Source organism: Zea mays, chromosome 10 (assembly GCF_902167145.1).
Source record: "Zea mays cultivar B73 chromosome 10, Zm-B73-REFERENCE-NAM-5.0, whole genome shotgun sequence".
Classification (NCBI taxonomy): Eukaryota; Viridiplantae; Streptophyta; class Magnoliopsida; order Poales; family Poaceae; genus Zea; species Zea mays.
The window spans coordinates 126,879,115-126,907,078 of record NC_050105.1 but is presented as its reverse complement, the minus strand read 5'-3'; the positions used below and the strand labels follow the sequence as shown (position 1 = coordinate 126,907,078).

At 48.1% G+C, this 27,964-nt stretch overlaps 5 protein-coding genes across 5 annotated transcripts; 4 read left to right on the top strand and 1 right to left on the bottom strand.

The window, feature by feature from the left end:
• The first annotated feature begins 12,366 nt into the window (after positions 1-12,366).
• On the top strand, positions 12,367-14,395 carry LOC100280302 (uncharacterized). The gene is given in 2 exon segments (NM_001153229.1): positions 12,367-13,141; positions 13,274-14,395. A coding segment is annotated over 1 exon segment (483 nt). The 5' UTR covers positions 12,367-13,141; positions 13,274-13,368; the 3' UTR covers positions 13,852-14,395.
• A 1,145-nt stretch (positions 14,396-15,540) lies between these two features.
• LOC100283931 (uncharacterized) lies at positions 15,541-21,530 on the top strand. Its single transcript, NM_001156829.2, has 7 exons — positions 15,541-15,834; positions 15,954-16,190; positions 18,102-18,195; positions 20,004-20,218; positions 20,362-20,495; positions 20,619-20,846; positions 20,940-21,530. The coding sequence occupies exons 1-7, from the start codon at positions 15,741-15,743 to the stop codon at positions 21,342-21,344; spliced, it is 1,407 nt and encodes a 468-aa protein (NP_001150301.2). The 5' UTR covers positions 15,541-15,740; the 3' UTR covers positions 21,345-21,530.
• LOC111590307 (uncharacterized) lies at positions 16,187-18,084 on the bottom strand. Its single transcript, XM_023301238.2, has one exon. The coding sequence runs from the start codon at positions 16,807-16,809 to the stop codon at positions 16,348-16,350; it is 462 nt and encodes a 153-aa protein (XP_023157006.1). The 5' UTR covers positions 16,810-18,084; the 3' UTR covers positions 16,187-16,347.
• A 1,799-nt stretch (positions 21,531-23,329) lies between the features above and the next one.
• Positions 23,330-24,988, top strand: LOC100279834 (uncharacterized). Its single transcript, NM_001152788.1, has 3 exons — positions 23,330-23,535; positions 23,617-23,746; positions 23,839-24,988. Exons 1-3 carry the CDS (start codon positions 23,403-23,405, stop codon positions 24,644-24,646), a joined length of 1,071 nt encoding a protein of 356 aa, NP_001146260.1. The 5' UTR covers positions 23,330-23,402; the 3' UTR covers positions 24,647-24,988.
• A 174-nt stretch (positions 24,989-25,162) lies between these two features.
• Positions 25,163-27,797, top strand: LOC100192926 (uncharacterized). Its single transcript, NM_001320645.1, has 6 exons — positions 25,163-25,353; positions 25,891-26,092; positions 26,743-26,910; positions 27,036-27,082; positions 27,393-27,433; positions 27,526-27,797. The coding sequence occupies exons 1-6, from the start codon at positions 25,240-25,242 to the stop codon at positions 27,611-27,613; spliced, it is 660 nt and encodes a 219-aa protein (NP_001307574.1). The 5' UTR covers positions 25,163-25,239; the 3' UTR covers positions 27,614-27,797.
• The last annotated feature ends 167 nt before the right edge of the window (positions 27,798-27,964 follow it).

The window sequence follows — 27,964 nt, the reverse complement described above, 5'->3', positions numbered from 1 at the left end:
TCAGCAGCACAGGGGCTACCCTTACCTTCGGATGTGTTCTTCGAAACAATAAAAGCACCTTCAGTGGAACTTCTTGAAAGAGCAGTCCTCAATATATCTCCTGTTTATAGTGAAGACTGGAGAACTGAGATCATCTCTTACCTTCAGGGTAATTTCCTTTCAGATGACGAAACTTATAACAGGAGGATAGAGGCAAGAGCTCGTCCATATGTCATGATAGAAGGGGAGTTGTACAAGCATGGAGTTTGTGCTCCACTACTCAAGTGTTTATCCAGAGCTGAAGGCATAGAGTTGATGAAAGAAATACATGCAGGCTTGTGTGGATCTCACATTGGATCTAGGTCGTTACTTGGAAAAGTTTTTCGTCAAGGGTTTTATTGGCCGAAGGCAGCTTCGGATGCAGCGGAATTAGTTCAAAAGTGCGAAGGTTGTCAGAAATGTGCAAGAGATCAAAAACAACCTTCGTCTCTAACTCAGCTGATACAACCCATCTGGCCATTGCAAAGGTGGGGTCTTGATTTGTTAGGTCCGTTACCACCGGCCCAAGGAAACTTAAGATATGTTGTAGTGGCTGTGGAATATTTTTCTAAATGGATTGAGGCAAAGCCTTTAGCCACAATAACTTCGGCCGCCATTCAAAAGTTTTTCTGGCAGAATATTGTTTGTTGTTTCGGAGTACCAAAGGCCATCACTGTAGATAATGGAACACAGTTCGACTCCGAAGCTTTCAGAGAGTTCTGTGATCAAATCGGCACGAAGATCCATTTTGCATCAGTCAGGCATCCGGAGTCAAATGGACTCGTTGAAAGAGCCAATGGCATCATAATGACAGGAATAATGAAGTTAATCTTCAACCAACCCAGGGGAAAGTGGCCAGATCAATTAATCAAAGTGGTATGGAGCCACAACACGACAATATCAAGGTCAACAGGCTTTACCCCATTCAAATTATTGTTTGGTGACGAAGCAATAACTCCGGAGGAAGCTAAAACTGGATCGATAAGAGTAGTAGCTTCGGCAGAGTCAGATCCTGAAGCTGATCATTCTGTTGAAAAAGATGCTATAGAAGGGATCAGACTTCAAGCTGTGGAGAACATCAATAAATATCAAGCCGAAACAATCAAATGGCGTGATAGAAAGGTTCGGCTGAAAAATATTGAGCCAGGACATTTGGTGCTTCGGAGAGTGGCTAACCCAGATACAGTGGGCAAGCTGCAGTTGAAATGGGAGGGACCTTTTTTGGTAGTATCTTCGTCAAGACCCGGTTCATACAGATTGAAGGATATGGACGGCAACGACATTCCTAGATCCTGGAATGCGGATGAGCTTCGGCGATATTATGTATAATTTGATGTAATTTTTTATATTTTTTCTTTCATGGCACCCTTTTCCTTTCTGAAGGGGGAGAAAGGTTTTTAATGGGGCCATCACATGTAATTTCCTTTTTTAGCTCTATAAGCGAAAAATTCCCCAAAGATGTAAATGTAAAAGCTGAGAACGCATCATCGAGTGCCGAAAAGAAACAGGGAAGAAGCTCCAAAGTCGTTCCTAAGGAATGCAGAGCTTACAGCGAAAAGTCAACGCTGATTCCGCCGAAAGTAAAAGGCGAAGAAGCTCCAAAGTCGTTCCTAAGGAATGCAGAGCTTACAGCGAAAAGTCAACGCTGATTCCGCCGAAAGTAAAAGGCGAAGAAGCTCCAAAGTCGTTCCTAAGGGAATGCAGAGCTTACAGCGAAAAGTCAGCGCTGATATGTGATTGTTTCTAAGGAAATAACGGTTGTGATTATGGCTTCGTATATGTGTTTGGACATTCATTTGCACATCATATTACATCATAACATTTGCATTCATAAACATTCATCTAGGCATATATAGGATAACCATCATCATAGCATAAGTGGTTGCTTCGGCAAAAAGGAAAAACTGTCTTTTGTACTTCGTTGTGTACGAAAAGAAGAGCTTCGGAAAAGTTGTTTTTTATGCTTCGATGTGTACGAAAAGAAGGGAAGGTGTTTTTTTCTCCTTCGGCTCAAAAAGATAATTTCGTCCACATCAAAGCACCTCTAATACATTAATGCAAGGGTAAAAGCATATTACAAGGTATGAACAGAATTCATTAGAACAAGTTTAGTCATATTTACAAAAGTTATCTCAAAAGTTTCTTAAGTCTGTCTACAGTCTACTCCTATTGATCTTCATGGGGCCTCAGCTTCGGCGTCATGCTTTTTAAGCATCGGTCTCAGCTTCGTCATCCTACATAAATTAAGTTGTTGAGGGTCAAAACCAAGCTTGAAGGAAAAGGTAAGCACAAGGTATGGTTTCTTACTGGTTCAAGGTGACTCCGAGCTTCGTCTCCAGCCTTTTCTCGCCCGCCTTTTGTCCATATCATTTTTACAAATCTATTAGAGATGCTTCGGGCGAGATCAGGAATGTCATCTAGAATTGATGGTGATAAAGTGAAATTGGGCCTATTGACAATCTTTCCATGATCGCAGCCAGCTTTTAGGAAAGCTGCAGCAGTGCCCCGAGAAGCTACCCAGGCGCAGAAGTCACCGTGCCCAGCTATAACTTCGTCAAGCTCATCAATTTCACCTTCGATATGTTCAAAGATCTTCGGTAAATCTTCAGCTGACGGGGTGAATTTTTCACTGCTAGCTCCAACTGAGTGGAAAATTTTTCTCAGTCGTTGAATGCATTTGTTGCTAAATTCCAAACATTTTTCTTGAAGGTTTGCCAATAATTTTTTCAAATCTGAATTTTGTTGAACTTCGGCTTCAAGTTTCACACTAAGTTCTTGTTTTTCCTGTTCAAATTGTTCAGATTGACAGAGAAGCTTCGAATTCAATTCTGCTACTTTAGCTTCGGCTTCTGCCAATAAACCTTCAGTTGTCCGAAGCTCGAAGTCTTTCTTTTCAACAATAGCTGATTGCTCTTTTATTTTGCTCTCTAAGCTTTCAATTATAACTTCGTGTTTTTTGTCTTCTAAATCTTGCTGCATTTTCAAAGCCTTGCTCAGCAGCATACTCTGCAAGTAAACAATCTTCGTTAGGCATGTCTTCATCATTAAAAACAATAAAAGTCAAGGGAAAAGTAGTTTACCTTGAAATTAGAATAAAATAAACTACCAATGATATGTTGTCGTCGGTAGCGGCTGATGTCTGTTTCCAGCTTCGGAAAACCGATACTCTTTGATAGAGTACCGATGATCTTAGCTCCAGTTTGGTCTCGGATACAGTTCAATTTTTCATCGTCAATTCCCCCGAAGAGGAGTGCTCCTGGCTTATAACCGCAAGATTTGGCATATTCTTTAAGCTCTTCCATTTCGGCCTCTGACAATTCTTGTCCAATTAAATTTTGGAACATGAAGGCTTCGTCCTCTGAAGCTTCGTCAGCAATTTCCTTTTCTTTCCCAGAAGCTGCGGCCATGGCCTCTTCGGCGGCAGTGGTAGCTTCTTCTGTGGTCGTGTCTAGCAGAATTTTATCGATATGCTCAATTGTGCTTTCCAAGTTCAAATCTTCGGTTGAAGCAGCTTCGGTAGCCGCCATCTCCGAAGGCGCAACTTCAATATTTGTTAGTCTTTCAGCCTCTGGTATCTTCTGAGCCGAAGCTCTCGGTGGTGTCTTGTCAATGACTTCTGTCACTGCGATGATTCTTTGTCTTTTAGTTTCAGTTGATTTCTTCGTTTGTTCGGGCTCCTTTTCCTTCTGAAAAAACTTCGTCAGTTGAGGCCCCAATGGACTTAGCTTCATAGGCAGGGATTCAGTCATTACCTTCAAAATCTCTTCCACGTCAGTGGCAGAGGGTGATGCGGGGGTCTCCTCTTTGTCGGATATCTTTTGCTTCGGAGATAATACTTTCTTTTTCTTCGGAATATTCTTCTTTTTTGCTGGTTCCTTCTCATCTTTATCTGAAGCTTCGGCTACCCTTTTTCTTTTCCGACCTTTGACACTTTTATTCAGATTTTCGAAGTCAGGGTATTCAAAACCCAAGGCATTCAGCACTCGGTTCAATCTTCGCTTCGGACGGGTGCCGAAGGCCGCAGTCATCAACTGATCTTCTTTTTTGGAGTAATTGTCGAGTATTTCATTGCACATTACTTCAATTGTATCAAGCCACTCTTGGCAAGGTGTTTTAAAGTATTTCTTGAACTTGAAATAGTAAGGTAATCACACAAGTTCTCCTTCTTTTTTTCTCCCCCTCTAGCTTCGACATTTTCCATTCTTTTAAACTAGGAAAAACCCTAAAAGCCAAAAACTCCTGTACCAGGTCTCTTGTACTGATATGCTCTGAAATAATTCTGAACTCATCTAACGCTTGTTGGGTTTGACCTTCTGGTGTCATGTTGCAACGAGGTCGGGTTTCTCCGAAGATTAGTTCAAGTGGACTTTGCACAAACTTCTCCTTGTCATCATCAACCTTGACATAGAACCACTCCGACTTCCAGCCTGCTGCCCATTTGCTTCGGTAGCTGATTACAGGAAACTTTGTGGTTTTCCGATAAGCAAAATTATAGCAACCAAAATTGTCATGCAATCCATCTTTTCTAGCCTTCGTCTGATAGTGCAGCTCGTGAACTCGGCAAAAGCTGTCCGCAAACGGTTCCACCGTTTGGCTTCGGAGGGCCCAGATATAAACATTGAGCCTAACGATAGCGTTAGGAGTCAGCTGATGAAAGTAGATTCCAAACCTATTCAATATTTCTGCAATAATCCCATTCAGGGGGAATCTCAACCCAGCCTTTAGAAAGCTCTTGAAAATAACTATTTCATCTTTCTCTGGCTTCGGGGTAGTTTCTTCCCCCCCCCCCCCCCGAAGCGAAGTAGCTTCTTCTGATTTTCACTGAAATAGCCCGACTTTACCATCTTGGAGAGATCAGCTTTTGAAACAGTCGACTTTCCGAAGTCCAAGTGACTGGGTTTACTCGGCATGGCAATACGATAATCATCTTCGGGATCAGTTTCTTCAATGTTCTCTTCTTCTGCTTCGGCAGTTGCTTGTTCTGCTTCAATAGTGGGGATTTCTTCCGAAGTTACCAGTCTGGATCGCTGCATTGCTTCGGAGATGGGAACAGTCTCCGAGCCTTCAGCTTCGCCTCCCTCACGCTCAACCCTAGCGGTAGAACGCACTCTAGCCATTTAATTCTGAATTTGTGGGATTTAAATACTTTTTCTTCCGAAGTTTCTTCTTCTGACGAAGCAGGCTTTAAGCTGGAGCTTCGTTCGATTCCGAGAGTCAAGCTTCGGCTATGGTTAAAAATTTTGGCAGCAAAACAGTGCAAATAGCAATGAATGCTGTGGTAACTTCACACCTACTCGTCTGTTTATATAGTACTGCAGGTAAGAAGGCGAAGCGCCAGGATTTTTACACCAGGCGGACAGCCGCTTGCACTCGCTGCGCGGTGGACCGCAGAGACCAAACAGTAACTCTGCAAGGTGGGACCGCTACGCGCTCGGAAACTGAATCGTTTCTCGACAACGAGCTCAGGGAAGGTGTTTTTTGGACCTTCGGCTTCCCGAAGCTTAAGAGACTTTTTCTTTTCACGGATCAAGCTCGTTACGAAAAACGATCTAGCGCCGCGAAAGGGGCTACTGTTGGGACTATGCTTCGTCGCGCCGAAGGTCTTGAAGGAAGAAGCAGCTTCAGCTGAAGCTGTCCGCGTGCGATGACCGAAGCTTGCTCTTCATAAAGCTTCGAAATTATGAACCGACTTAAAAGTAGAAAGACCTTTTAGTCCATAAGCGTTTGAGTCGTTATTGTAAACTTTCATGAAGGGCATGGTTGTAAATTCTCACAGGCTGTGTCCTGTGCCTATAAATAGTGAACAGTACTCCTCTACTGTTCACGCTTTTTTTCGGGTATTTCACCATCTCATCATTTTGAGAACCAACCTTTGTCAAGGCAGAGGTATAATTGTATCCAATACTTAAATATATTGAATGGATATAATATGGTTCATTTACTTTTGATACTCCATATTTTATGTTATTTCGTACAATTTATCAACGTACAATTACGAAAACTCAACCTTCGTAATCGTATTGTCGTTCGCCTTCGCCCAGAGTTCATTATCCCCGAGGGAATAATGCTTCATTGGATGAAGGACATTGTCATTTAATATTTTATGTTGCCTTGTTTTTGATTCATAGCGGTTGAGAACAAGTCCCCAACACCTGGTGGGGGTGCTCGTGGTGTGCCCTCGAAACTATAAGTGTGCACAGTGCCGTCAGGCATGGGGTTGTCCTAGCGTTGCCTCTTGCTGTTGACGGTGTCATCTTCGAAGGCCTCCTGAGGGGTGTTGTCCGCAATGGCCTTGCCTTTCTTTTCCACCAGGATCGCTGCCTTTGCCACGTCGTCGATGGAGGCGGTGGCGTTCGAACTTGCTCTCTTGGGGGCCATCGCGGGATGTTTTCTCATCGCACGCTCGGTGGGTGCCAAATGTTGGAACTTGCCAATCCGGGGACAACAAAATTCAATAGGAAGAAAAGGGAATGGTTTGATGCCTCTGAACAAAAGGCGTTAGGGCAACAATGTTTTTTCTTTCCCTCCCCCGCATTGGCACAGTGTGGGGCTATTTATATGTAACTGAGGGACCGCCCGACCCTGTCAAGGACAATTAGACCCTTAGTTACCTAGTTTATCCCCGGAATAATCCCTCACGGGGGTTATAGCGTGTCATTACAACATACTTTATTACAGACGTGACCCAACCCGCTCTGCCCATACGGTGACCTGCGAGCGGGGCCTTACAACATGGGTCGGATTGTATACGGGCCCTTTCTAGCATTGAAGGAGATAAGGCCTTGAGGTATTCGTGGTCTCGGTCACCCGATCCCTAAAGTATTTGAAGGCCTTCGCCTTGGCTCGTTGGAGCGAAGGGGGCGCTCAGGCCTTCGCATGGGCGATGTCCACGGGCCTGGCTAGCGGAGCCTCCTGACGGGGCCTTCGATCTGTGATACGTCGATGTGGAAATCCTCGAGCGAGGGGGCGTGTTCGCCTTTGCCCCAACGGTCAATCTTGGACCCATTGAACCCCTTCTCCACCACCCTGGGTGTGTTCGTTGCAACATCACGACGAGCGAGATGAGCAGCACAATAAGGGTGGGATTCATCCCCTGCAGCAGCACGACCACGGTGGTCGCGAGCAGCGCGCCGAGCGTGCGCACGACGTGCTCGTGATGGCAGTGGGCGTGGAGCCTCCGCTGTTGGCGGCGAACGCTGTCCTATCGGTGCTCGCGATGGACTACCCGATGTGAAGGCTGGCCTGCTACGTCTTTGACGACAGCGCAGACATGCTGCTATTCGAGGCGCTATTCGACACCGCGGGGTACGCGCGACAGTGGGTGTCGTTCTGCCGATGGCATGCGATGGAGCCGAAGGCGCCCGAGCTCTACTTCTCTGTCTGTCCGCCTCTGGTGTCATTCCGCTGGCGTGGCTCGTCTCTTGCTTATGAGCAGGTCGTCCTGGTCAACTTCAGGAAGGAGGTCATGTCGTTCATCCTGAAGGACCCGAGGAGGAGGCCAATAGTGACTGCTCCCACGGTGATCGCCGCGCACAATGAGGATAGGGAGAAGGTGGACAGGGTCCAACACACTACAACGACTGACATGTGGTCTCAATCCAGCCACCATAATCCGTTAGGACCTAAGTGAGACCAAAACAATGTTTAAGGACTACGTTGACACACTTTAAAAGTTTTATGGACTGGCTTGACACATGGCAACAAGTTTAAGAACTGAAAATGAATTTTACTCAAGTGGTAACTAGTTTTGAATTGACTGGGACTGTGGGTTGATTTCGAACAACCCCAGGGTCTCTTTAACAAAGCTGACTAGTCGACTCCTCTCAAAGCACATTGGACCATCCATCTCACGAGTCACGATCTATAGTCCAAATCATAAACATTGAAGGGGTACGCTTATATCTAATCTCAATCGTTCATCATGCGATCGATAGCCATCACACCTCTTCATCCCCTGTCAACTTTGAGGGCGGCGTCGTGAGGCTCGCGTGACGGCGCTTTGCCAGAGTGTGCCGAACCGATGCTCTAGGTTTTCCCTCAATCCCATCTTAAGTGCTAAAGAATGCAGGAACTACGACGAATTTGAAGGTAGTATCCTTACCAAAGATTAAGGCGACAGTAGAGCTCTCCACCTCCACGTCACACAACAGCTCCACAATGATGAAGATGTACGGCGAGCGATCCCCACAGCTCTAAGATCTCGCAAGCATAATAACTCTCTCCTCCGCGACTCACACGCTCTAGTGATCTCCCTCGTACGCATCCTGGCACCGAACTACGGTGTAAGCGAAGAATGACGGCGGTGGCGGTCGGTTTTGTAAGTATGGTAGCAATGGCGTGTTTGTGAGGCGACAAAAATCTCGGCATTTGAATAGGTGGCTGAAGGGGTTCATAGGGGTAAGCATTTATATGGGCGAGAGGGCGTTGTGTGCGATGCCCGCGAGGTTGAAGTTTGAGTCGAACTCGGCGCAATCTCCGTCGCGGACTTGGGAAAGGAACGATACCGGCACTGTGCTCCCACCTAACAATAAATTGGCCAGGTTTAGAATTGGGTGGAACAAATTGGTCCCGTTCGTTCTGGCCGGATCTGGAACCAAAATTGACCTGGTTTGGAGTTTACCCTCTCTCCACGGTCCGACACCAATCATTGTCTCATCCCTTCCGGATTGAACCCTGATACGACGCGAGACAGTGTAACGCTGGCGGCGCGGGAGGCGAAGAAGCGGCTGCGCGCAGCCCCGACGGCGACCCTCCCCACCACCATCTCACCGGTAAGTGTCAGCCCCCACCACACAAGGACTCAAGAAGACCAAGCAACGAAGGAGGAGCTGTCGGCAATGTGAGCAATAAGCAGTCATCAGATGAGAAAGGAACATGCTAAGAGCAGTCTTCAAGAGCTGGCATGCCTGCTTCAGTGATTGTTGGGGAAAGACGTCGCGCGCAGTTAGTGGGTCGTATAGAGGGATGTTGGGCCATGTTGTCGAGCTGGCAATTTGTTGAGCTCAGGAAAGGACGCATTATATATACTAGAATTGTATCTGAGAACGGCATGAAAGAAATAGAACACTGAACTCAGTTCTCATCATCTTCTTCGTTTTCCCTTTCCTCTCCTACACGAAACAACCAGCTACTACCTCTCTCTACCTACTATCTCTGTAGAAGTATCAGTGACACTAACATTTGGTATTAGACTAGCGCAATCCAGGGATCGTCATCCGCGCTCGATTGTTGTGGTCGGAATGGAATCCGCGATGCATCAGATTCTGGAAGCCTTGGGACAGATGGAGGAGCGATTGACGGTAACGCTGGAAGGCAGATGCGGCGCACTCGAGCAACGCAGCATAACGGCCATGGAACATCTGAGGCGCGGCTGCGTCGGGTTGGGCGATGGCGCATGCGTGTCAGTGGTCGCGGTCATCGATAACTTCTCCTTCGACTTGTTCAAGGACCCCACCACTACCACCACCTCCGCCGTCGGTGCACTACGATACGACAACGAAGAGCTGGTCTTTGATGCAGGGCCTATTTTTGATGAGGAACATGTCTTCGATGGAGAGTCGTCTCTGTCCACAAGGTTTGACTCGCCCTCACCATTCGACTCATACTCCTTCACGCTGCCGCAGACGCCAGCTGAACTGGTGGACGAGCCGAACCACGACGAGGCAAGTCCTCTATCTCTCGTCCACGACGACTGGGCCGACCTCTTCCTCCAGACCGGCTCCTGCCCCGAGTGCTCGCGATGCTGCCTCCTCCTCCTCAACCGTGGCACCGACGAAGGGGGCAACCTTCAATCGCAACATTCCACCACCTCGCAGCTGCTTAACAGTGGGTACCTATTCGAGAAGTCTGCGCAACCTTGGGAGGAGCGCGACTTCGGTATTCCCTACGCGACCGCGCCCAGTGCTGCAGTCTCCAGTAACGATGAGGTGGAGGCCGTCGTAGCACGCGAGATCCATGGTGAAGTCACTAGAGCAGAGGCTACACCACAGCAGCCATGGCGTTTCCACGCTTGTGTCCAACGCAACCGACAGATCCGAGATCTGTGTCGGTGCACCACGTCGGGTGTGGCCTGGAGCGCGGCACCTTCACCGACCTCCTCGACCCGGACGTCCATGCCTGACCCATGAAAGAGGCGCACCGCCTTGCCGAGGTCTCCATCCACTGCTGCGAGCTGTTGGGCATCCACGAGTGGTGAATGGTCATCGTCATCCCCTTCCTCTACATCAGCTCCTCCCCGAGGGCGCGGCGCTGCTACGCCTAGACCAAGACGATGAGGAGCGGCCGCCAACGACCCTGGTGGCCAACGTGTTGCATACGCATCTCAACTCACCGCAACCGCTTGAGAAGCGGCACACCCTATCTACCTTCGGCGTGCTCGCCACCATCCGCGAGTCCACTAACAGGGCCCTCGTGCCCCACGAACGGCTGCTGAAGTCCCTCACCCACCACAGTATCTTGGGACGCACCTGCTGCGAGGATGATGAGGTTTTCCACACCTCGCCCCCAAGTGTTCGACATAGTGTCTCATTCAGGACATCGACTTGTTGAAGCCTATCAGTGTTGCGCCAATGTCCACGCTCGTGCCTGCTACACCAAGAGCAGCGGTCGAGCTTGCCAATAGCGCGTTCACAAGGTACATTCCCATCGATTCATTGGCCTCCAGTGGTGTTGTTCTATTGCGCTACGCCATTGAAGTTCATGGGCCTCCTGAGGGGTTGGTGGAAAGGGCTACTCATTGTTTAGTAATACCAGCTTGAACAGTACACATCATATACCAGCAGCTTCCTGCAATATGTCAACATGTGAATTTGTGGTAGACCGCGAGTTTCTCACTCTGCCTTCTTTTGATCTGGTGGTTGGGAAGTATTACATTTTCCCCAGATAGCCTCCATGGCCACCACTTGTGTTGTTTGTGCTTCATGGTGGGATTGAGCAAGAATACATATGGCGAGTGGAAGAGCTACTGTTTCAAGTTGTTGTCCATGAAGATGATGGAAACATGATAATTCAGTATATGCAATTGCATGATGTGTTCTACAGATTACATTGGCTTGACAGTTATGCAAGCGACATGTATTACAACTTCAGAGACTTTGTCTGGTTGCAGGGTATTTGGCAGCCACTTGTTTTGGTGACCCCAACTTATGTTGGGCAACTGAAGTTTGGTTTGGACCTTTTTCTGGAAAAGGAAATTGGAGGGCTGCTTGGACTGAAGTGGTTTGCTGTCAGTTCAGGGAATATGGCTTTAAAGATGCTAAAAGAGGACAGATGTTTGCTGAATTGTTTCATCGTCAAACACACTTGTTTTTCGACTGCAGTTTCAATACCGGAGCTCGATGATGCGGATAATGGTTACACAAACTGTATGAATGTTAGGAGGACAATGAAAGGAATTAGTAATGCTGGTTTTGTGCTTAAGAGCATGGTCACCACTAAGGAGTCCTATAGCACCAAGAAGTTTAGTGCATGGATGCTGCTAACCGGAACATTTTCAGATGATGAATCATACAATTTGGTTGTAGGCCTGCTTATTGGACAGAAACTTGACGACTCACCTCTAGAGTATTGGGATATGATGATGAAATCAGGCTACACGCCATCACCATCTGTTTTCACTGTTTATAACCAAGCATGTGTCAGCTCCGGGAGGTGGGACACGTTGACATCAATTATAGAGAAATGCAAGACAAGTGATAAGATCAAAGTTTGGTGTCCACAATGGGCCTGGTGCATTGACATAGCAGAAGCTGCATTTGCAGCTAACATTAGCAAGTTAGTTCTTTGTGCTCTGGAATTTCTTGCAAGATGGATTGCTCATGGTGAGAATGTTAAACCTCCTATTCAAATGTCAGTTAATGAATGTCTGGTAATATCACCTTTGAGTATTGTTGAAGTCCCTGCGTGTTGTCGAGCTAGTTCAGGAATTGGCGTCGGTGTTGGCCTTGTTACCGATGGTCTGGGTGCTATTAGCAGTGGCAATTTTGCAATCCGTATTTGGGATCCGGGTGGCCATGTGAAGAACAGCTCGGGGACAAGCTGTATTTCAAGCGGTGGGGAATGTCAGCCCCCGCCACACAAGGACTCAAGAAGACCAAGCAACAAAGGAGGAGTTGTCGGTAATGTGAGCAATAAGCAGTCATCAGATGAGAAAGGAACATGCTAAGAGCAGTCTTCAAGAGCTGGCATGCCTGCTTCAGTGATTGTTGGGGAAAGACGTCGCGCGCAGTTAGTGGGTCGTGTAAAGGGATGTTGGGCCGTGTTGTCGAGCTGGCAATTTGTTGAGCCCAGGAAAGGACGCATTATATATACTAGAATTGTATCTGAGAACGACATGAAAGAAATAGAACACTGAACTCAGTTCTCGTCATCTTCTTCGTTTTCCCTTTCCTCTCCTCCACGAAACAACAAGCTACTACCTCTCTCTCTACCTGTTATCTCTCTAGAAGTATCAGTGACGCTAACAGTAAGACGCTGCCCTCTCCTCCTATCCTCGCGTTACTTCTGCGTCGCGTGCCTGCGCGAGCGCCTCCACAGTCTCGAGGCATCCGCCGCCGCCGCCTCCGCACCGGGGCGCAAGTCCACATCGGCCATCTGGTCCCTGATGTGTTGCGAAACGCGGCAGATCTTGGGGCTACTTTGGAGGTCAAACTCAAACCTGTTGCGGTGTCGGTGAATCCAAGGAAACGCCTAGGACGGGTTGCTTGCAGATTGCAAGCACGATATGCGACCGACTGATTCCCTCCCCGTGTTTCTGCTGAATTCTAAAGTACTTGCGTTGTGCCATAGCCATAGCCCGAGCCCTGAACTCTGACCTGCTTAGCTGACTCCCATGATTATATTCCAGCGTTCCTTCTTCTCTTGATGGGACAACATGCAGAAATATGTCATGTAAATGGAAGACCCATATGGTTGGCTCTTGCAGAGTTGCGGGTCCAATTTAATTTGTTGCTTTGCTGTTGTACGAAATTATGCAGTTATTAATAATGGAGTGATTAAGTGTATACTTTATGATCATGTATGCCAGCTCCTTATTTGAGTTGTTACATATAGATCCCTACAACACCAATTATAGTTGGGGAAGGTGAACCTCCTCCCTCTTGGGATCCGGTACCAACTCCAAAAGGTATTAAATTCTTTGTGCGTATATATGGTTTGCTTTAGTCCTTATTACTTGTACTTTTGAAATGATACATGATTTGCTTTAATTCTATTTTATTATTTAACTTCTACTTGACAATAAATCTATATTCTTTAGTTCTACAATGAGTATGTCATTGCGAGATCATATTAGAAAGAGGAGGGAAGAAGAAGATGATGACATGATTGTTTATTTTCCCTGTCTTATATCTGATGGGTTCAACTAGAAGTGGGGGACAAAAGAAGAAACACCATACATCAGATGAGACATGCGAGGTTAAGGTTCGAAGACTCCTTGAGGGACATGTCAAGAACTGTCAAGTTACATTTAGGATGGAACCACACATCTTTAGAGAGCTGGCAACTTATCTTAGAAGGAGAAGAATCATCGTTGATACAAGGATCACGGTCGAGGAGAAGTTGGGGTTCTTCTTATACATGCTAAGTCACAATGCCTCATATCAAGATCTTCAAGTGTACTTTGGGCATAGTAATGATACCTTCCATCATCACATCAACCACTTCTTTACGAAGGTCATTCCTATCCTCTCTCGTCGTTTCATTCAACCTTCTGATCCTAGTCAAGTGCATCAAAAAATTCAAGATAATCCTATATTCTATCCATTCTTCAAGAATTGTCTCGGTGCTATTGATGGAACTCATATTCCTATTTCCATATCTCCTAAGAAAATATGATGGGCAAATACCTAGAAATGAGGAGCAAGCAGGTAGAATATGAATCTACAAGAGAAAAGGAAGCAAGAGAAAAGGAGGCAAGAGAAATGGAGGTAACTCAAAGTGATGATTTCTCCATCAAAAGGTGCATATCAGTTATGAACACAATAGAAGAAGTGACCAAATTGGAGAAGGCAAAAGCATATTCAATCTTCGCCAAGAGCAAAGAGAATAGAGAAACTTTCATATGTGCTTGTGAAGCAGATCAAAAATCAGCTTTGATTTGGCTAAGAAATGAGATGCCCTAGCAGCTTTGATATGGATATTATTTGGAAGTCAAACATGTGTTAATGTGAGTTGCTGTCAAACAAGTGAATTGCTAATGTGTATTGTCGAGTATTGGGAAGTCAAACTTTGATGTCTTAGCAGCTTTGAATTGCTGTTCTTAGCAGCTATGTTATGTCTTAGCAACTTTGTTATGTGTATTGTCAAGTATTGGGAAGACAACTCCGTATGTGTGACCATTGTTATTATTGTATTTGCTTATATAGCTGATTACTTATATAATTGTTTCTTGGCGAGTATGCGTGAATAATTGCAGGTCTTTTTGTTATTACTGTATGTATTAAATTGATTTGAAGAAATTGAGTGCATTCTGATTGTGTACATGTGCTGAAATCCTGCAATTTTAGGATTCTAGGATGGCGCAATGGTATGCTGCTCTGGTTTTGCACTGGTTTGACTGCATGGAATGGAAACGAATTGAACTACAATGCATAGAATGGTATGCGCTGCAGCTATCAGACCTGTCTTCAATCCTGGCTGAAACGAACAAGCTTCGGTGAACCACCAGGTTTCATTTCAGAGCTGGATTTATTACTGACCAGGATTTAGTGAACCACCAGGATCCACTCTATTTGGGTCAGGAACAAAAACGTGTCAGTTTTCAACCCTAAGCAAACGAATGAGCCCTAAAAAAGAGTCCGAGCCTAACATCTGCTAGCCAAGTCTGAAACCTGTGTGAGGTGGAAGACATAGCTGATAATTGGGGTCCACCGGTCAGCCACACCAACCAAGAACACGCGCGGTGTCAAGGCTGACCAGCGAGTCCCACCTGGCAGTGGACCAGTGGTTCAGGCACGAATGCGGGCGAGCACGGATGAGTGGACAGGACTGCCCGACCAGATTTGGGCCGAGTCCGAGAAGAACTAGGCCAAGGTACAGGTGGCCTGTGAGGTAGGTTTTCTCCTTTCTTTTTTATTTTGTGTTTTCCTTTACTAGTTCAAAGTCAAATTTCAATTTCAACTGTTTCACAAAATCTAAACTCAATTTCAACTTTAGACGCAAAAACCAGCATGTCATGCAAATAAAATTTTTAATTAACATTTGTATGTTTTAATCTTAAATGTATGTAAAAAACAATAATTCACTCAATTAAATAAAAATAAAAGAGAAATTCTATTTAAAAAATTGGGGTGTTACACTCGGGTTCAGGTTCTTCACCGTCTGGAAAAATATTTGTTGGTGTGGCTGAATGATTTGGCAACAGCGCCTGCATACATTTCGCATACAGAGGAGCCACTCACAAGCTCTCAAACAGACTCTACAGATACCTACACCGTCCTTATCAAGGAGGCAGGAGGAGGGGAAAAACATTACGAAACGCTAAAGCCACTTTCTTCTCCTGCCAACACAAGCCGTTTTTTCCTCCCCAAGTGATCTAGCCAGCCACGGAGCCACCACTCGCCAGGTGCTTCAAATAGTCGCCCCGGACAGGCAGGCGCACGCAACGCAACTAGTCTCCTTCACCGTCCGTCCATTCCTCCGATCCGCAGGAGGATTAGGAACTTAGGATCGGGGACCGGCGGAGCCCGACGACCTTCTCGGTCCACCCGCCCGGCGATCGAACCATGGCGCTCGGCGAGGGCGGGGATCACGGCGCCGCCCTGCCCCTCATCGCGGACCAGGCGAAACATGCCGCCGCCGGTGGCATCGTCCGAAGCGGTGAGGTCCCCCTCCTCATTCCTGTCGCCCACCCGCCACTGGAAGGCGGATCAGCTAACCCTATCCCCGCGTCGCGAACGGGCTGACGGAAACGGCGATTTATTTCTGTTCGGGGGCAGGGAGCATGTGGACGGCAGCGGCACACGTGATCACGGCGGTGATCGGGTCCGGCGTGCTGTCGCTGGCGTGGAGCATCGCGCAGCTGGGGTGGGTGGCCGGGCCGGCCGCCATGCTCGTCTTCGCGGCCGTGACGGCGCTCCAGTCCACGCTCTTCGCCGACTGCTACCGGTCGCCGGACCCCGAGCACGGCCCTCACCGCAACCGCACCTACGCCAAAGCCGTGGACCGCAACCTAGGTACGTGTCGCGTCTCCCTCCTTTTTTTTTCGTCCCCTGTTTTCGTCCCCTCCTCTGTTGAGAAGAGATGGTCGTCTGTCTAATTTTGTTTTCCGATTGAACTTGTGCCAAATCCCCTGACAACCACCAACTCTAATGAACTAGTGGATGGAGTGAATTAGGAGTAAATAAACCTGAAACTCTCCAAAATTGTACTACGTTCCTGAGGCTGTTGACTGTCCAGCACAGGACTACAGGAGATGGCCAAGCCAGCTAGACTGGTAAATTGCCTTAGCATTTGCTTGCTCGTATGAGGAAACTCAAACTCATCACCCGCATGCGCATCCTCTGTGGAGCTCGACACGCGCAGCGGATAGGAGACGGAGAAAGGCTCGAGGAGAGGAGTCGAGGCGTCGAGCGCCGCCAACTGGAACACCGGAAGGGTCGCGAACCCCGTGGCGACAACTCTACAGCTGGACCGGACCAAACTCGTGTGGCTGGCAGTGGCAGTGTCCGTAGACGACTTGGCGTTTTGTAGCCGGCGAAAGCGCAGACGACACCTGGCCCTGGCCGGGGTGCGGGCTCTGGTCTGGCCAGCCGCCAGCAGTAGTAGTTCCAGCGCACTCCTCGAAAGTGACATCTGGACCGCGACGCCAGCAGTGCTTTGTTTCGCCGATTGGAAGCCTTTGTTTTTTTAGGGAGGGAGGGAACATTATGATTTATTACACGGTGTGTACATGTAGATGAAATAGGAAGTCCAGTGAGATTAATAGGTGCGTTAGGCTAATCACAGTGGTTTATAACACTCTTTCTAACAGTGTCACATCATTAAGAGTCATGAAACTAAGAATAAAATAATGTCTCTCAAATGTAAAATTTTACTTCGTTGTTTCATAGACTAACATCTCAATTAAATGATGCAACTAAATAGACTAGAAATCAGTAAAACATGTGATGATGAAACAAATCATTCTCAATTGATGTTTTACACGATTTTCAAGACCTTGAAAACGGGTTGACATGGTGTCATCCCATGAAACTCATTTACCTTAAATACTATGTCATGTCATCTAAAATAGTGATGCGGCACACTATTTAATCAGGATTTGAAGTCTGAGACCCAGTTAGGGCATGTACAGTGGAGAGACACCAAAACGGTTCTCCAAGTAAAAGAGACAACTAAGAAACTCTACTATACAATAGAGTGTCTATAAATATAGTCTTTTAATAAATACAGAAGTAAATGTGCTTGTACAACATCAGATCAATATAACAGACGACGAATTCGTACAATGGAAAGTGATGTGTCTGTTGCTACTTGGATTACGAGCCAGAAGCGTCTCTCACGGAGAGATGGCTCCACGATTTTTTTGCAAATGCCCCATTTAAACATCTCAAAAGCCTCTACATTAAACATCACGGTACATGTCCTTAGGTTGCATGCACCAATCAATTTAACTACGCTGTTAACACTTGTCTCACGCTGTGAAGTCCAGAGAATTGAATAGGTGCACATCACATCGTGTACACCTACACAATGTAATCAATTTACGGCAAATGACGTTTTAAGCGGAGACAGTTCACCACGCGGTTGGTAAAATATTTCTGATAGCAGTATACAAAGAGGAACCGCTGCTGTATTGGCAAGGGTCCCCATCCCTGTCAACTTAGTGTACTAGTGAGTTGTGACAAAGATAACTGTACCAATTATGAAAGCGCTTGATGTAGGCCAATGTATCTCTGCTTAAATCTTGACCCGACAAATGTCGGAAACTTCGTCGTCACTCTCCTGTTTCACCATCAGGTTATATGTTGCTGTTTTCTTCTCTCTCTTTTTGATGAGGTACAGCGCTGCCTGTATACCGTCATCGTTCTCTGTACAGTAGTACATGCTCTGCGATTCGTACGTAACCCTAACATTGTAACGCACAGGTAGCAACAGCTCGTGGGTGTGCATGCTTCTGCAGCACACGGCCCTGTTCGGCTATGGCATCGCCTACACCATCACGGCCTCCATCAGCTGCAGGTACGCCGCTTGCATCCTCCTCTACACGGACATGGTAGTTGGCACACGTGGTTCGTCAAGATCACACCACGCTGAGATCATAATTTCTATCTATTTTTGTACTTTAGATAAGTGATTAAGTAAAACTAAAATATGTATAAAATATTTAAGGGTATGATAAATAAAAATTAAAAGCAAAATATATATATATATCTAATATTGACATATATATAGAGAATGAGATATAACACATTTCCAAAAGTCTTTTTAAATTTCACACTTTAAATTATCATTTGGAGAGTCATTCGTATAAAAGTGACTTTATATATCTTTTCAATCTTTAACAACTTTTTCTTTATCTTGTTTGCACTCTAGAGAGTTATTCACGTTTTTTTAACTTTGTCTAACGAGAAATCTAGAAAAAGGATGGTTATATTTGGATAATCATTTAGATAAGTTGTTTGGAATTGATTTTGTAAGAAAAATCTCTATTTATGTTAATTAGGAATAATATAGAGAGTCCATTGGAGTGCTTTTACATAGTATGATATAGTAGAAGAGAAAAAAATTTAGACGAATTTGTATAAGAGATACTACTAGAGGGTATGGTTAGACCACCGCGGACCTCGTTCACCAGTTCTCTGCCCTGCGTTATTATGCTTCCCCGCCGCGGTCTTTGTTGTTGCGTGCTTAGCCATAGCCGTAGCTCCTCCCGCATAGAGTGATACTGCGCCGCAGCCCGCAGTGCATCGGCCGATCGCAGCCCCCAAGCCAGCATCTCGCCTCTCGGACGTACCAATTGTGTGGTGGAACACCCGCGCGCGGAGTTCTCGGACGGGAGCAACTGCGAAGGCGGCGCACCACTCGGTCGAGGTGCTCGACGGCCACCCGCTCCGTAGTCTATGGCCAGGTGGAGATAGCCTAATACGCCCTTCGCGAGTTCGCGTGCCCACCTTTGGACCTTGCCTCTCCTACGTGTCTCCGCCAATTACTGCGCGGGACGGCGTGCGTCGTGCACGCGCAGGGACCGCGTGGACCGTGGACGTGCGCGGCGCACATCAGCACGGCGGTGATCGGCTCCGGGGTGCTGTCCTTGGCATGGAGCGTGCCAGCGTGGCGCAGCTAGGCTGGGTGGTCGGCCCGTCGGGCATGTTCTGCTTCGCGCTCGTCATCACCCACGTCTCCGCGGCGCTGCTCGCCTCGCCAACGGCTACCGGCGCGGAGACCCCGAGAAGGGCAACGGAACCGCTCCTAAATGGACGCCATCTACGTGTACCTCGGTATACTATACCGCTACGCCATATAAACGTATACCTGCCGTCTCACTACTTGCTAGCTGCTACTAGAACGAAACACAGCAGAAGCTACGAACGAACTACGAGAGAGAACTTCTCAATTGAAAAATTGCTTCGTGGTGTGGTTGTATGGCCTTGTTTCTTCATAGTGAATAACCCGTCTACTGTGTGCTGCTCTGTGGCGACATGCTCAGGCAAGAAGCATACCTGGGCTTGCGGCTCGCTGCAGTACGTGAGCCTGTACGGCTGCGGCGTCGCCTACCATCACCACCGCCACTAGCATAAGGTAGCCGCTGCTGGCCGGTAACAAAATTTCCCAGTCTCTCTCTCTCTCTCTCAAAACTTCCTCACAGCTCAAGCTGCCTGCAGTCGTGTGCTTCCTTCCCTCTCTTTTTAGCGAGCAGGGCGCTGACGATGGTTGCTTCTGTTGTCCTTCTGCCGGTTAAATTTCTCTGAATATTTTTGTTCTTAACTGCGCGTGCTTTGCTTGTGTGTTCCATACGTGTCGGGCTGCTCTGCTGTTGGATGTCGCAGGGCGATCCTGAAGGCGAACTGCTACCACGAGCATGGGCATGACGCGCACTGCGACTACGATGGCAACTACTACATGCTCATCTTCGGCGGCGTCCAGCTCCTCCTCTCCTTCATACCTGACTTCCACGACATGGCGTGGCTCTCCGTCGTCGCCGCGGCCATGTCGTTCTCGTACGCCTTCATCGGCCTCGGCCTCGGCCTCGCAAGAACCATTGGTACATACACACTCTGCTTCTTTCACTGGCTAACCCAGTCCCTCCATCATTTCGTTCAGCTAAACATCTAGAGGGCGATCAAAAAGGAAGCATATGAATGTTGGCACACGGCAAGCTCACTGAATTGTTTGTCTTGTCTTCAGCTAACGGGACGATCAAAGGAAGCATAACAGGTGTTCGGATGAGGACGCCTATGCAGAAGGTTTGGCGCGTCTCGCAGGCCATCGGCGACATTGCCTTCGCGTACCCCTACTCCTTGATCCTCCTGGAAATACAGGTACAATAACGTGTAGCCGCACGCCATTCTTTCAGAAAACACTGCTGGCTAGCAAGCACCCATTAGCAGTATCAGTTTGAAGCACAGTAACGAGTTATACCATTTCACCTTCCGGCAATTTAGGACACCCTGAAGTCACCGCCGGCCGAGAACAAGACGATGAAGAGGGCGTCGATGATCTCGATCCTCGTCACGACATTCTTCTACCTCTGCTGCGGCTGCTTGGGCTACGCCGCCTTCGGCAGCGACGCGCCGGGCAACCTCCTTACCGGCTTCGGCTTGTACGGTCCGTACTGGCTCATCGACTTCGCCAACGCGTGCATCATCCTCCACCTGCTGGGCGGGTACCAGGTACTACACTGACAGTGACAGCACAAAATCATCACAGATGGACTGCACGCATAACGGGCCCTGCTGCCCGCGTGTCTGAAACCAAACCTGCAGGTGTACAGCCAGCCGATATTCCAGTTCGCGGAGCGGCTCTTGGCGGAGCGGTTCCCGGACAGCGGGTTCGTGAACGGCGGCTCCTACACCGTCCGGTTCGCGTGCCTGCGGGCGTGCCGGGTGAACCCGCTGCGCGTGTGCCTCCGGACGCTGTACGTGGCCTCCACGACGGCGGTGGCCGTGGCGTTACCCTACTTCAACGAGGTGCTGGCGCTGCTGGGCGCGCTCAGCTTCTGGCCGCTGGCCATCTACTTCCCCGTGGAGATGTACTTCATCCAGCGGAACGTGCGCCGGTGGTCCGCCCGCTGGGTCGTCCTGCAGACCTTCAGCGTCGTCTGCCTGCTCGTCAGCGCCTTCGCGCTCGTCGGCTCCATCGAGGGGCTAATCAGCAAGAAGCTAGGCTAGGCTAGGCTAGTCCGATCCAGTGGAACACCCTATCTGCAGGTCTGTCAGAGAGTGGCAGCGGGCTCGGTTATTTTCACAGTGTTGCCTTCCTCCTGCATCGGGTTGTAAGTTGTAACATATATGTCGTATTGATACTGGCGAGTTCAGATGTTCAGAAGAAGTAGAACGCGTGTGACGATTCTGTGTTGCTGAATGCCGCCTATGTAGTTTCAGTTCCAGAATTTGAGGGTTTCCATATCTGCAGCAGTTTCCTCAAAATATTTCTCCTATATTTTACTATACAGGCACATTATTTAGATTCTACTCCTATTTTTTCCCTTCCCATAACGGTTCCCTTGAATTCTTCACTATACGCCACTATAAATATAAAATATTATTTTTATACTTATTCATCATCCAACATCATTTATTCTCCAACTATAAATCATAGCGTGCACAAACTTTGAAGAAAGGGGGCTGCATAGTGCACCACTTGTTATGGCGTGATGCCGTGCGCGGAGGGAAAGGGGAAGTAGCGCTTGGCGCTGCACTCATAGAGTGCGCTTGGCGCTGCACTCATAGAGTGATTCTATACGTGAACATGCTTACGTTATCCGCAGCGGCTTCTTTTAAATTTCTCCTCCTATATCACTTTTTTGCGTCATATTATTAATATTCCATCACCTACTTTTTTATCTCCCGCAGCGGTTCCCGCTATACCCACTATCAGAAGCGGGCCCAGACATTTGATATTGGGTATTCAAAAATTCAAAAGATTAAAGAAATTAGTGCTATAACGCTATTTTGTGTAATACATTATTGGTAAATTACTATAGCTCACAAAAAAATTGGGTATTCAATGAATACCCATGAATACCCCCTGGGCCCGTCTCTGCCCACTATAACTATAAAATATCATTATCCAACCATATTCATCTTTTATTACTAATTTTTTCTTCAATATTAAATAGAGGAATATTGTACAAGAGGACACTACTACATTACTCCCTTTGGCAGATGGCTGCTGCCTCCCCTAGCGGTGTAGCGCGTAGAGGGGTATCTAGAGGCTGTCGCTGCACCCAGGAAGAACCCTACACATGTACAGTGAAAGGGGAGGGGGCAGCTCGTGGCTGCCGCTCAGTCAGCCTCACTTTGCACCTCTGATTTGAGCATGCATGCATAAGCCGTGCACCAGTGGGAAAGTACATGATCCAGTGGGTTTCTTGAAGCTGCGTGCACCTTGGCCTCCGTGTTCTTTCTGACTCGGAGGAGAAGATAAAATAGCAGCCTCATCTCAAGAGCGACGAGTGTAATCAAATCGCATCGCATGGAAAATACCACAACCTCCTCCTGGACCTAAGACCAGCATCTCTCATCAATCGTACAAACACTGACGGTAGTATTAATTCATCAATCGAAGATTAGCAGTGTGGATTAGTCCATTGAAGTTCACTGAAGAACCACGCACGCATAACACCGACCGTTCTGTTTTGACCGACGGGGCGCGAAGAACTGAAGAACCACGCACGCATAACGCATCCGGCACGGCCGCTCGGCAGGCTGTGCACTGTATCTCCATCGGAAAGTACACTTCCATGGCCCCGTCGACGCGCCACGCCACGCGCGTCGATTAGCGCCGCGGGAGCCGACGGACGGGACGCAAACGCGCCGGGTGACCGGGTCCTGGCGAAGGGGGGGGGGGGGGGGGGGGGGGGGGGGGGGAGCTCTGCTTGGACCGGGGGTTGACCCGGCGCTGTGCGGGTGGGCAACCTGTCCCTGCTCCCCGGGGGCGGTCACGCGTTGCACGGGCGTTGAATTCTTTATGCCGCTCATGCCTCCTTCGCCCGTGCGCGCCGCGCCCGCCCCTCCGGGCGCATGCCGCCGGCAGCAGCAAACAGCAGCAGCCAGGACGAGCCGCGGATCGCACGAGCGGGTGCCGCCGCGCGCCTATTTATGCGCCCGGCGCGCAATGTGAGCGCCGCAATAGCTGGGGCACTGCTCGCTCGCTCGCTACGCGGACCTGTGGCGTACGCGTACCACTCCGAGACAGCAGGCGCGTGCGAGAGCAGCCCGGCGAGGATGGGGCGGATCCCGTGCTGCGAGAAGGACAGCGTCAAGCGCGGGCAGTGGACGCCCGAGGAGGACAACAAGCTGCTCTCCTACATCACCCAGTACGGCACGCGCAACTGGCGCCTCATCCCCAAGAATGCCGGTACGTCCTAGCGACCGTCCAATGTCCGCGTGTCGTGTAGTTCCTCTCAAGTGTGACCGAGTCCGCGTGATGGGATTGCAGGACTGCAGCGATGCGGGAAGAGCTGCCGGCTCCGGTGGACCAACTACCTGCGTCCCGACCTCAAGCACGGTGAGTTCACGGACACCGAGGAGCAGACCATCATCAAGCTGCACTCCGTCGTTGGCAACAGGTGGCCCGCCCGTCCTCCCCTCTCGTCGTGCCTCTTCTGATGGGTGCCTGTTCTGACTACAAGCAATGTGCAACAAACGCGCGCGCGTGCAGGTGGTCGGTGATCGCGGCGCAGCTGCCGGGTCGGACGGACAACGACGTCAAGAACCACTGGAACACCAAGCTGAAGAAGAAGCTGTCCGGGATGGGCATCGACCCCATCACGCACAAGTCCTTCTCGCACCTCATGGCCGAGATCGCCACCACGCTGGCGCCGCCGCAGGTGGCCCACCTCGCCGAGGCCGCGCTGGGGTGCTTCAAGGACGAGATGCTCCACCTCCTCACCAAGAAGCGCCCCACCGACTTCCCGTCGCCCGCGGTGCCCGACATGTCGGCGATCGCGGGCGGCTCCGGCGTCGCGGCGCCCTGCGGCTTCCCGGCGCCGCCCCAGACCGACGACACCATCGAGCGCATCAAGCTGGGCCTGTCCCGCGCCATCATGAGCGAGCCCGCCGCGCCCCCCGGCAAGCAGGAGCAGCCCTGGGCGCCGGCCGACTTGCCGGAGGGGCTGCCGGGGATGTACGCCACGTACAATCCCGCCTCGCACGGACACGAAGAGTTCCGCTACGACAACGGGACAGTGCCGGAGTACGTCCTCGGCGGCGGCGGCGGCGCGGACCAGGGCACGTCGATGTGGAGCCACCAGAGCATGTACAGCGGGAGTTCGGCCACGGAGGCCGCGCCCAGGCCGGCGGAGGTGTTGCCGGAGAAAGGCAACGACAGCGTCGGGAGCAGCGGCGGCGGCGAGGAGGCGGACGACGTCAAGGACGGCGGGAAAGGCGGCTCCGATATGTCCGGCCTGTTTGGATCCGACTGCGTACTTTGGGACTTGCCCGACGAGCTGACCAATCACATGGTGTGATCAATACCGTTCGTGCGAAGTCGCCGGGATCAAAGAGCGTTTCATCAAAGGAGAAGAAGAAGAAGCACCAGAACAAAATATTGCCAAAAGGTTTCATAAACTCGAATAAGGAATACGGAAATCATGTATATAATTTTGTCATTTGATTAGAAGAAATGTGCATGTAGAACCGAGGAGACCATTCAATTTTAGTTTGGACTCCTCTGTTTCAGGAGCAAGTGCTCAGAGTAACGACAGTAACAGTGCAAAAAAACCGCAAAATGTTGTCTCCAATTCAACTCGAGTTGTCTAATCATGTCACTATACAAAGGAATTTCCCCCATTTTCCCTGGATTCCTTTGAATCTTTTTTTATGTGAATTCGTTTTATCTGAAGAATGCGTTGTAGTATGATTCTGTGGATTACAGAGAGAACAGAGTGCCCCCGACTTCAAGAATTCCTTTCCTCTGTGTCTGATCGGACGGTCGTGATGAGCCCGCGGTGAGGTTAATAGCATCCGACGGTTATAGAGAGCGCACTCCCAAGTTCACCTTCCTCTGCCTGTAGATCTTCTAGAGTCCCGTATACGGTTTCGTCTTTCGTGTCCCACTTCCATGGCGGCGGCGGCGCAGCTGCACGGATCGGCTGCGGCCACGGTGGCATATCGCGGGACTCGAGCCTACTCAGTTCCATCCTCATGCCGGTGGCCGCAGTCTGGTTCCCCGAAGGTATGCCTTGGATTCGGGTGCTAAACCCTAATTTGATAGTCTTGAAGCTCTTGCCCCTGTGTGCGCGATCGTTGTCTGCGACTGCGAAGAACCTGGTATAAGGGTTACCTAGACATTGGTGACGACCATATGGAAATGAGATCCGATCGGATCGCGAAGAGGTGAGGGAGAGGACGTATAAGAGGTTGTTTGATGACTTGGTGAGTTGGTGTTGATGGGCATTTGCGCAGAAATCGAGTTCTTGTTTCGTGGCTCGGGATCTATTTGTTACTGCAGTAGGCTTGGTCTATGCATAAAATGTGACTTCATGTTCTTAACTGGACAAATTTGATTTTGGATCGTGATCTGAACAGATGAATGTTTTATTTTCACTGAACAATGAGCTGAATTCTTTATGGATGTAGGTGTTTCCATGCAATTTGTGTGTTTGCTGATATTTGTATTTTTTACTCAAAATATTACAATAAGGACTTGATGTTAACCATCCTATTATAATGTGCTCTTGTTGCCAGTTAACATGTTTTGTTTTCTCCACAGCTTTCGATTTCTACAAGTGGAGTCAGTATGAAGCCATTTGGCTTTGCTGCTAAACTTTCAACAAAATGTGCAAATGAGAATGCTCGAGTTGAAGAATTAGATTTGAGGTCAGACCAGATGAAGGAATTACAGGTGGAGGAGCAGGTTATTCCCCAGAAGAGGAGTGCTAAAATCCATGACTTCTGCCTTGGGATCCCTTTTGGTAAGTTTTATTTTCAATGATGTATAACTTTACTGTGTGCTTTGGATAAATTGCCAGGAGAATTCTTTGTTGTAAAAAAAATGTTAATTTTATTATAAAATATGTTTGGCATCTTTCAAGGAATTAAGAGCTACTCATGGCATAAATTGTCCTAAGTTGTTCTAAATGTGGTGATTGCTAACATAGTTTCATTTCCTTGATAGCAAAGCTGTTTTAGATTCATTATCTAACATGTTAGGTTATAGAGATCTGATATTCTGATGTGGCAAAAGGCTCCTAGGAAGCTAAAAGCCAGAAGCTCAACAAAAGACCTGTATGTTTGGGCTTCCTGGGAGCTTTTGGACCTTTCAAAAGCCAAAAGCCCGAAACTCACTACAGTGAACTTTTGGGCTTATGGGAGCTGTTTGGCTGTTGGAAAGTCCAAAACCTAGTAGTCTAAGAGTGGCCAAAAGCTCAAACAAATAGGGCCTACTGGAAATACTCAAAATTTGATGACAAACTCTTCCACTGGCCATGTTCTTCTCACATGCACGGCATCCCATATTTCTGAGTGGTTCAGTGTTTCTAGGTTTTGGAAATACCAACTTGTTTGTCATGCATGTATCCACATTCAGATAAGTGAAATAATGGTACTTAATTTGGTATTGCAGGTGGTCTTTTATTCTCTATGGGGCTTCTAGGATACATCTTCTCCAGAAGCACCATAAGTCTTGTCTTGGGCATTGCACCAGGGCTAGCCACTCTGCTACTTGGCACTCTCAGTCTGAAGTTCTGGAGGAGCGGCAGATCCAGCTTCCTGCTTATCTTGGCTCAGGCAGGTAGAATGAATATCATCATCCTAAGCTTTGTGTTACCAAGTATCTGAGTTACAATGTAATCACATTAAAACTAGATGTACCTGTGTCCCATTGCCTACCAACTTGCTTTTCCCATGTTTTTGCAGCAATTTCTGCTTTCCTGGCATGGAAATACTCTCATGCTTACTTCTTGGTAACTCTTCTAACCTGTAAAGAACATATAGTACTCCCTCCGTTTTTAAATATATGATGCCGTTGACTTTAAAAAAAAACTTTAACCACTCATCTTATTTGAAATATTTATTTGAAAATCTAAAATTTCAAGTCACACTCAAACTACCTTAAGTGATAAAACAAATTATAACAAAATAAATAATATTTCACAATTTTTGTTGAACAAGACGAGTGGTCAAAGTTTTTTTAAAAGTCAACGGCGTCATATATTTAAGAACGCAGTACAATCACTGTCTTAATATAGCGTTAATCTTTACTTCTGTGTGCAGACAAATAGACTCCTTCCTTGGGGCTTCTACGCGTCACTGAGGTCATTTTCTTTGTACCGTCCATCTCCATCCAAAGCTTTTTTTTTCCTTTGGACAAAGGTCTGATGTTCTCTCCTGCTTGAAAATCATGCAGCACTGCAATGGGTTGTTTCTACGCCTATGTGCTACTTGCGGGAGGAAATCCCCCGCCTAAGAAGTTGGCAGCCATTCCACCGCAGTAGGAAGAGCCGAAGAGGGATTCGGTTTAGGATCAGCGTGCGTTGACCCTTCGCTCCATAGTAAAATTTTGATTGTCTTCCTAAGTATATTCTGCAGCCTTTGTACACTGCTGGCTGGGCCTTTGTTTTTTCGATCCTGGTAGCCTGAAATTTTGAGCAAATAAAGATCCAGAGGACAATAGCCCTGCTTCCAGTAACATGCTGTTTTCTTGCTCATGAATGAACGTGATAAATATAAGCCTGCTCGGCAAACTGGCTGTCACAGAAAGTTGTGGCAAGCAAAACTAAATTCACACTTGTCAAAAAAAAAGTGGTATGCTATGGCCTATGGCTGTGGCTACGAAAACAGCTGCC

What these genes read in the sequence shown, in the direction of transcription:
- LOC100192926 (NM_001320645.1), top strand. Translation starts at nt 25,240, where the DNA reads ATGGCGGCGGCGGCGCAGCTGCACGGATCGGCTGCGGCCACGGTGGCA. An exon ending in GCTTATCTTGGCTCAGGCAG is followed by an intron (nt 26,911 to 27,035) that starts GTAGAATGAATA and finishes ATGTTTTTGCAG; the next exon opens with CAATTTCTGCTTTCCTGGCA. An exon ending in ACTCTCATGCTTACTTCTTG is followed by an intron (nt 27,083 to 27,392) that starts GTAACTCTTCTA and finishes TTCTGTGTGCAG; the next exon opens with ACAAATAGACTCCTTCCTTG.
- LOC100279834 (NM_001152788.1), top strand. Translation starts at nt 23,403, where the DNA reads ATGGGGCGGATCCCGTGCTGCGAGAAGGACAGCGTCAAGCGCGGGCAG. An exon ending in CCTCATCCCCAAGAATGCCG is followed by an intron (nt 23,536 to 23,616) that starts GTACGTCCTAGC and finishes ATGGGATTGCAG; the next exon opens with GACTGCAGCGATGCGGGAAG. An exon ending in CACTCCGTCGTTGGCAACAG is followed by an intron (nt 23,747 to 23,838) that starts GTGGCCCGCCCG and finishes GCGCGCGTGCAG; the next exon opens with GTGGTCGGTGATCGCGGCGC.
- LOC111590307 (XM_023301238.2), bottom strand. Translation starts at nt 16,809, where the DNA reads ATGTCACTTTCGAGGAGTGCGCTGGAACTACTACTGCTGGCGGCTGGC.
- LOC100283931 (NM_001156829.2), top strand. Translation starts at nt 15,741, where the DNA reads ATGGCGCTCGGCGAGGGCGGGGATCACGGCGCCGCCCTGCCCCTCATC. An exon ending in CGGTGGCATCGTCCGAAGCG is followed by an intron (nt 15,835 to 15,953) that starts GTGAGGTCCCCC and finishes GTTCGGGGGCAG; the next exon opens with GGAGCATGTGGACGGCAGCG. An exon ending in ACGGCCTCCATCAGCTGCAG is followed by an intron (nt 18,196 to 20,003) that starts GTACGCCGCTTG and finishes TGGATGTCGCAG; the next exon opens with GGCGATCCTGAAGGCGAACT.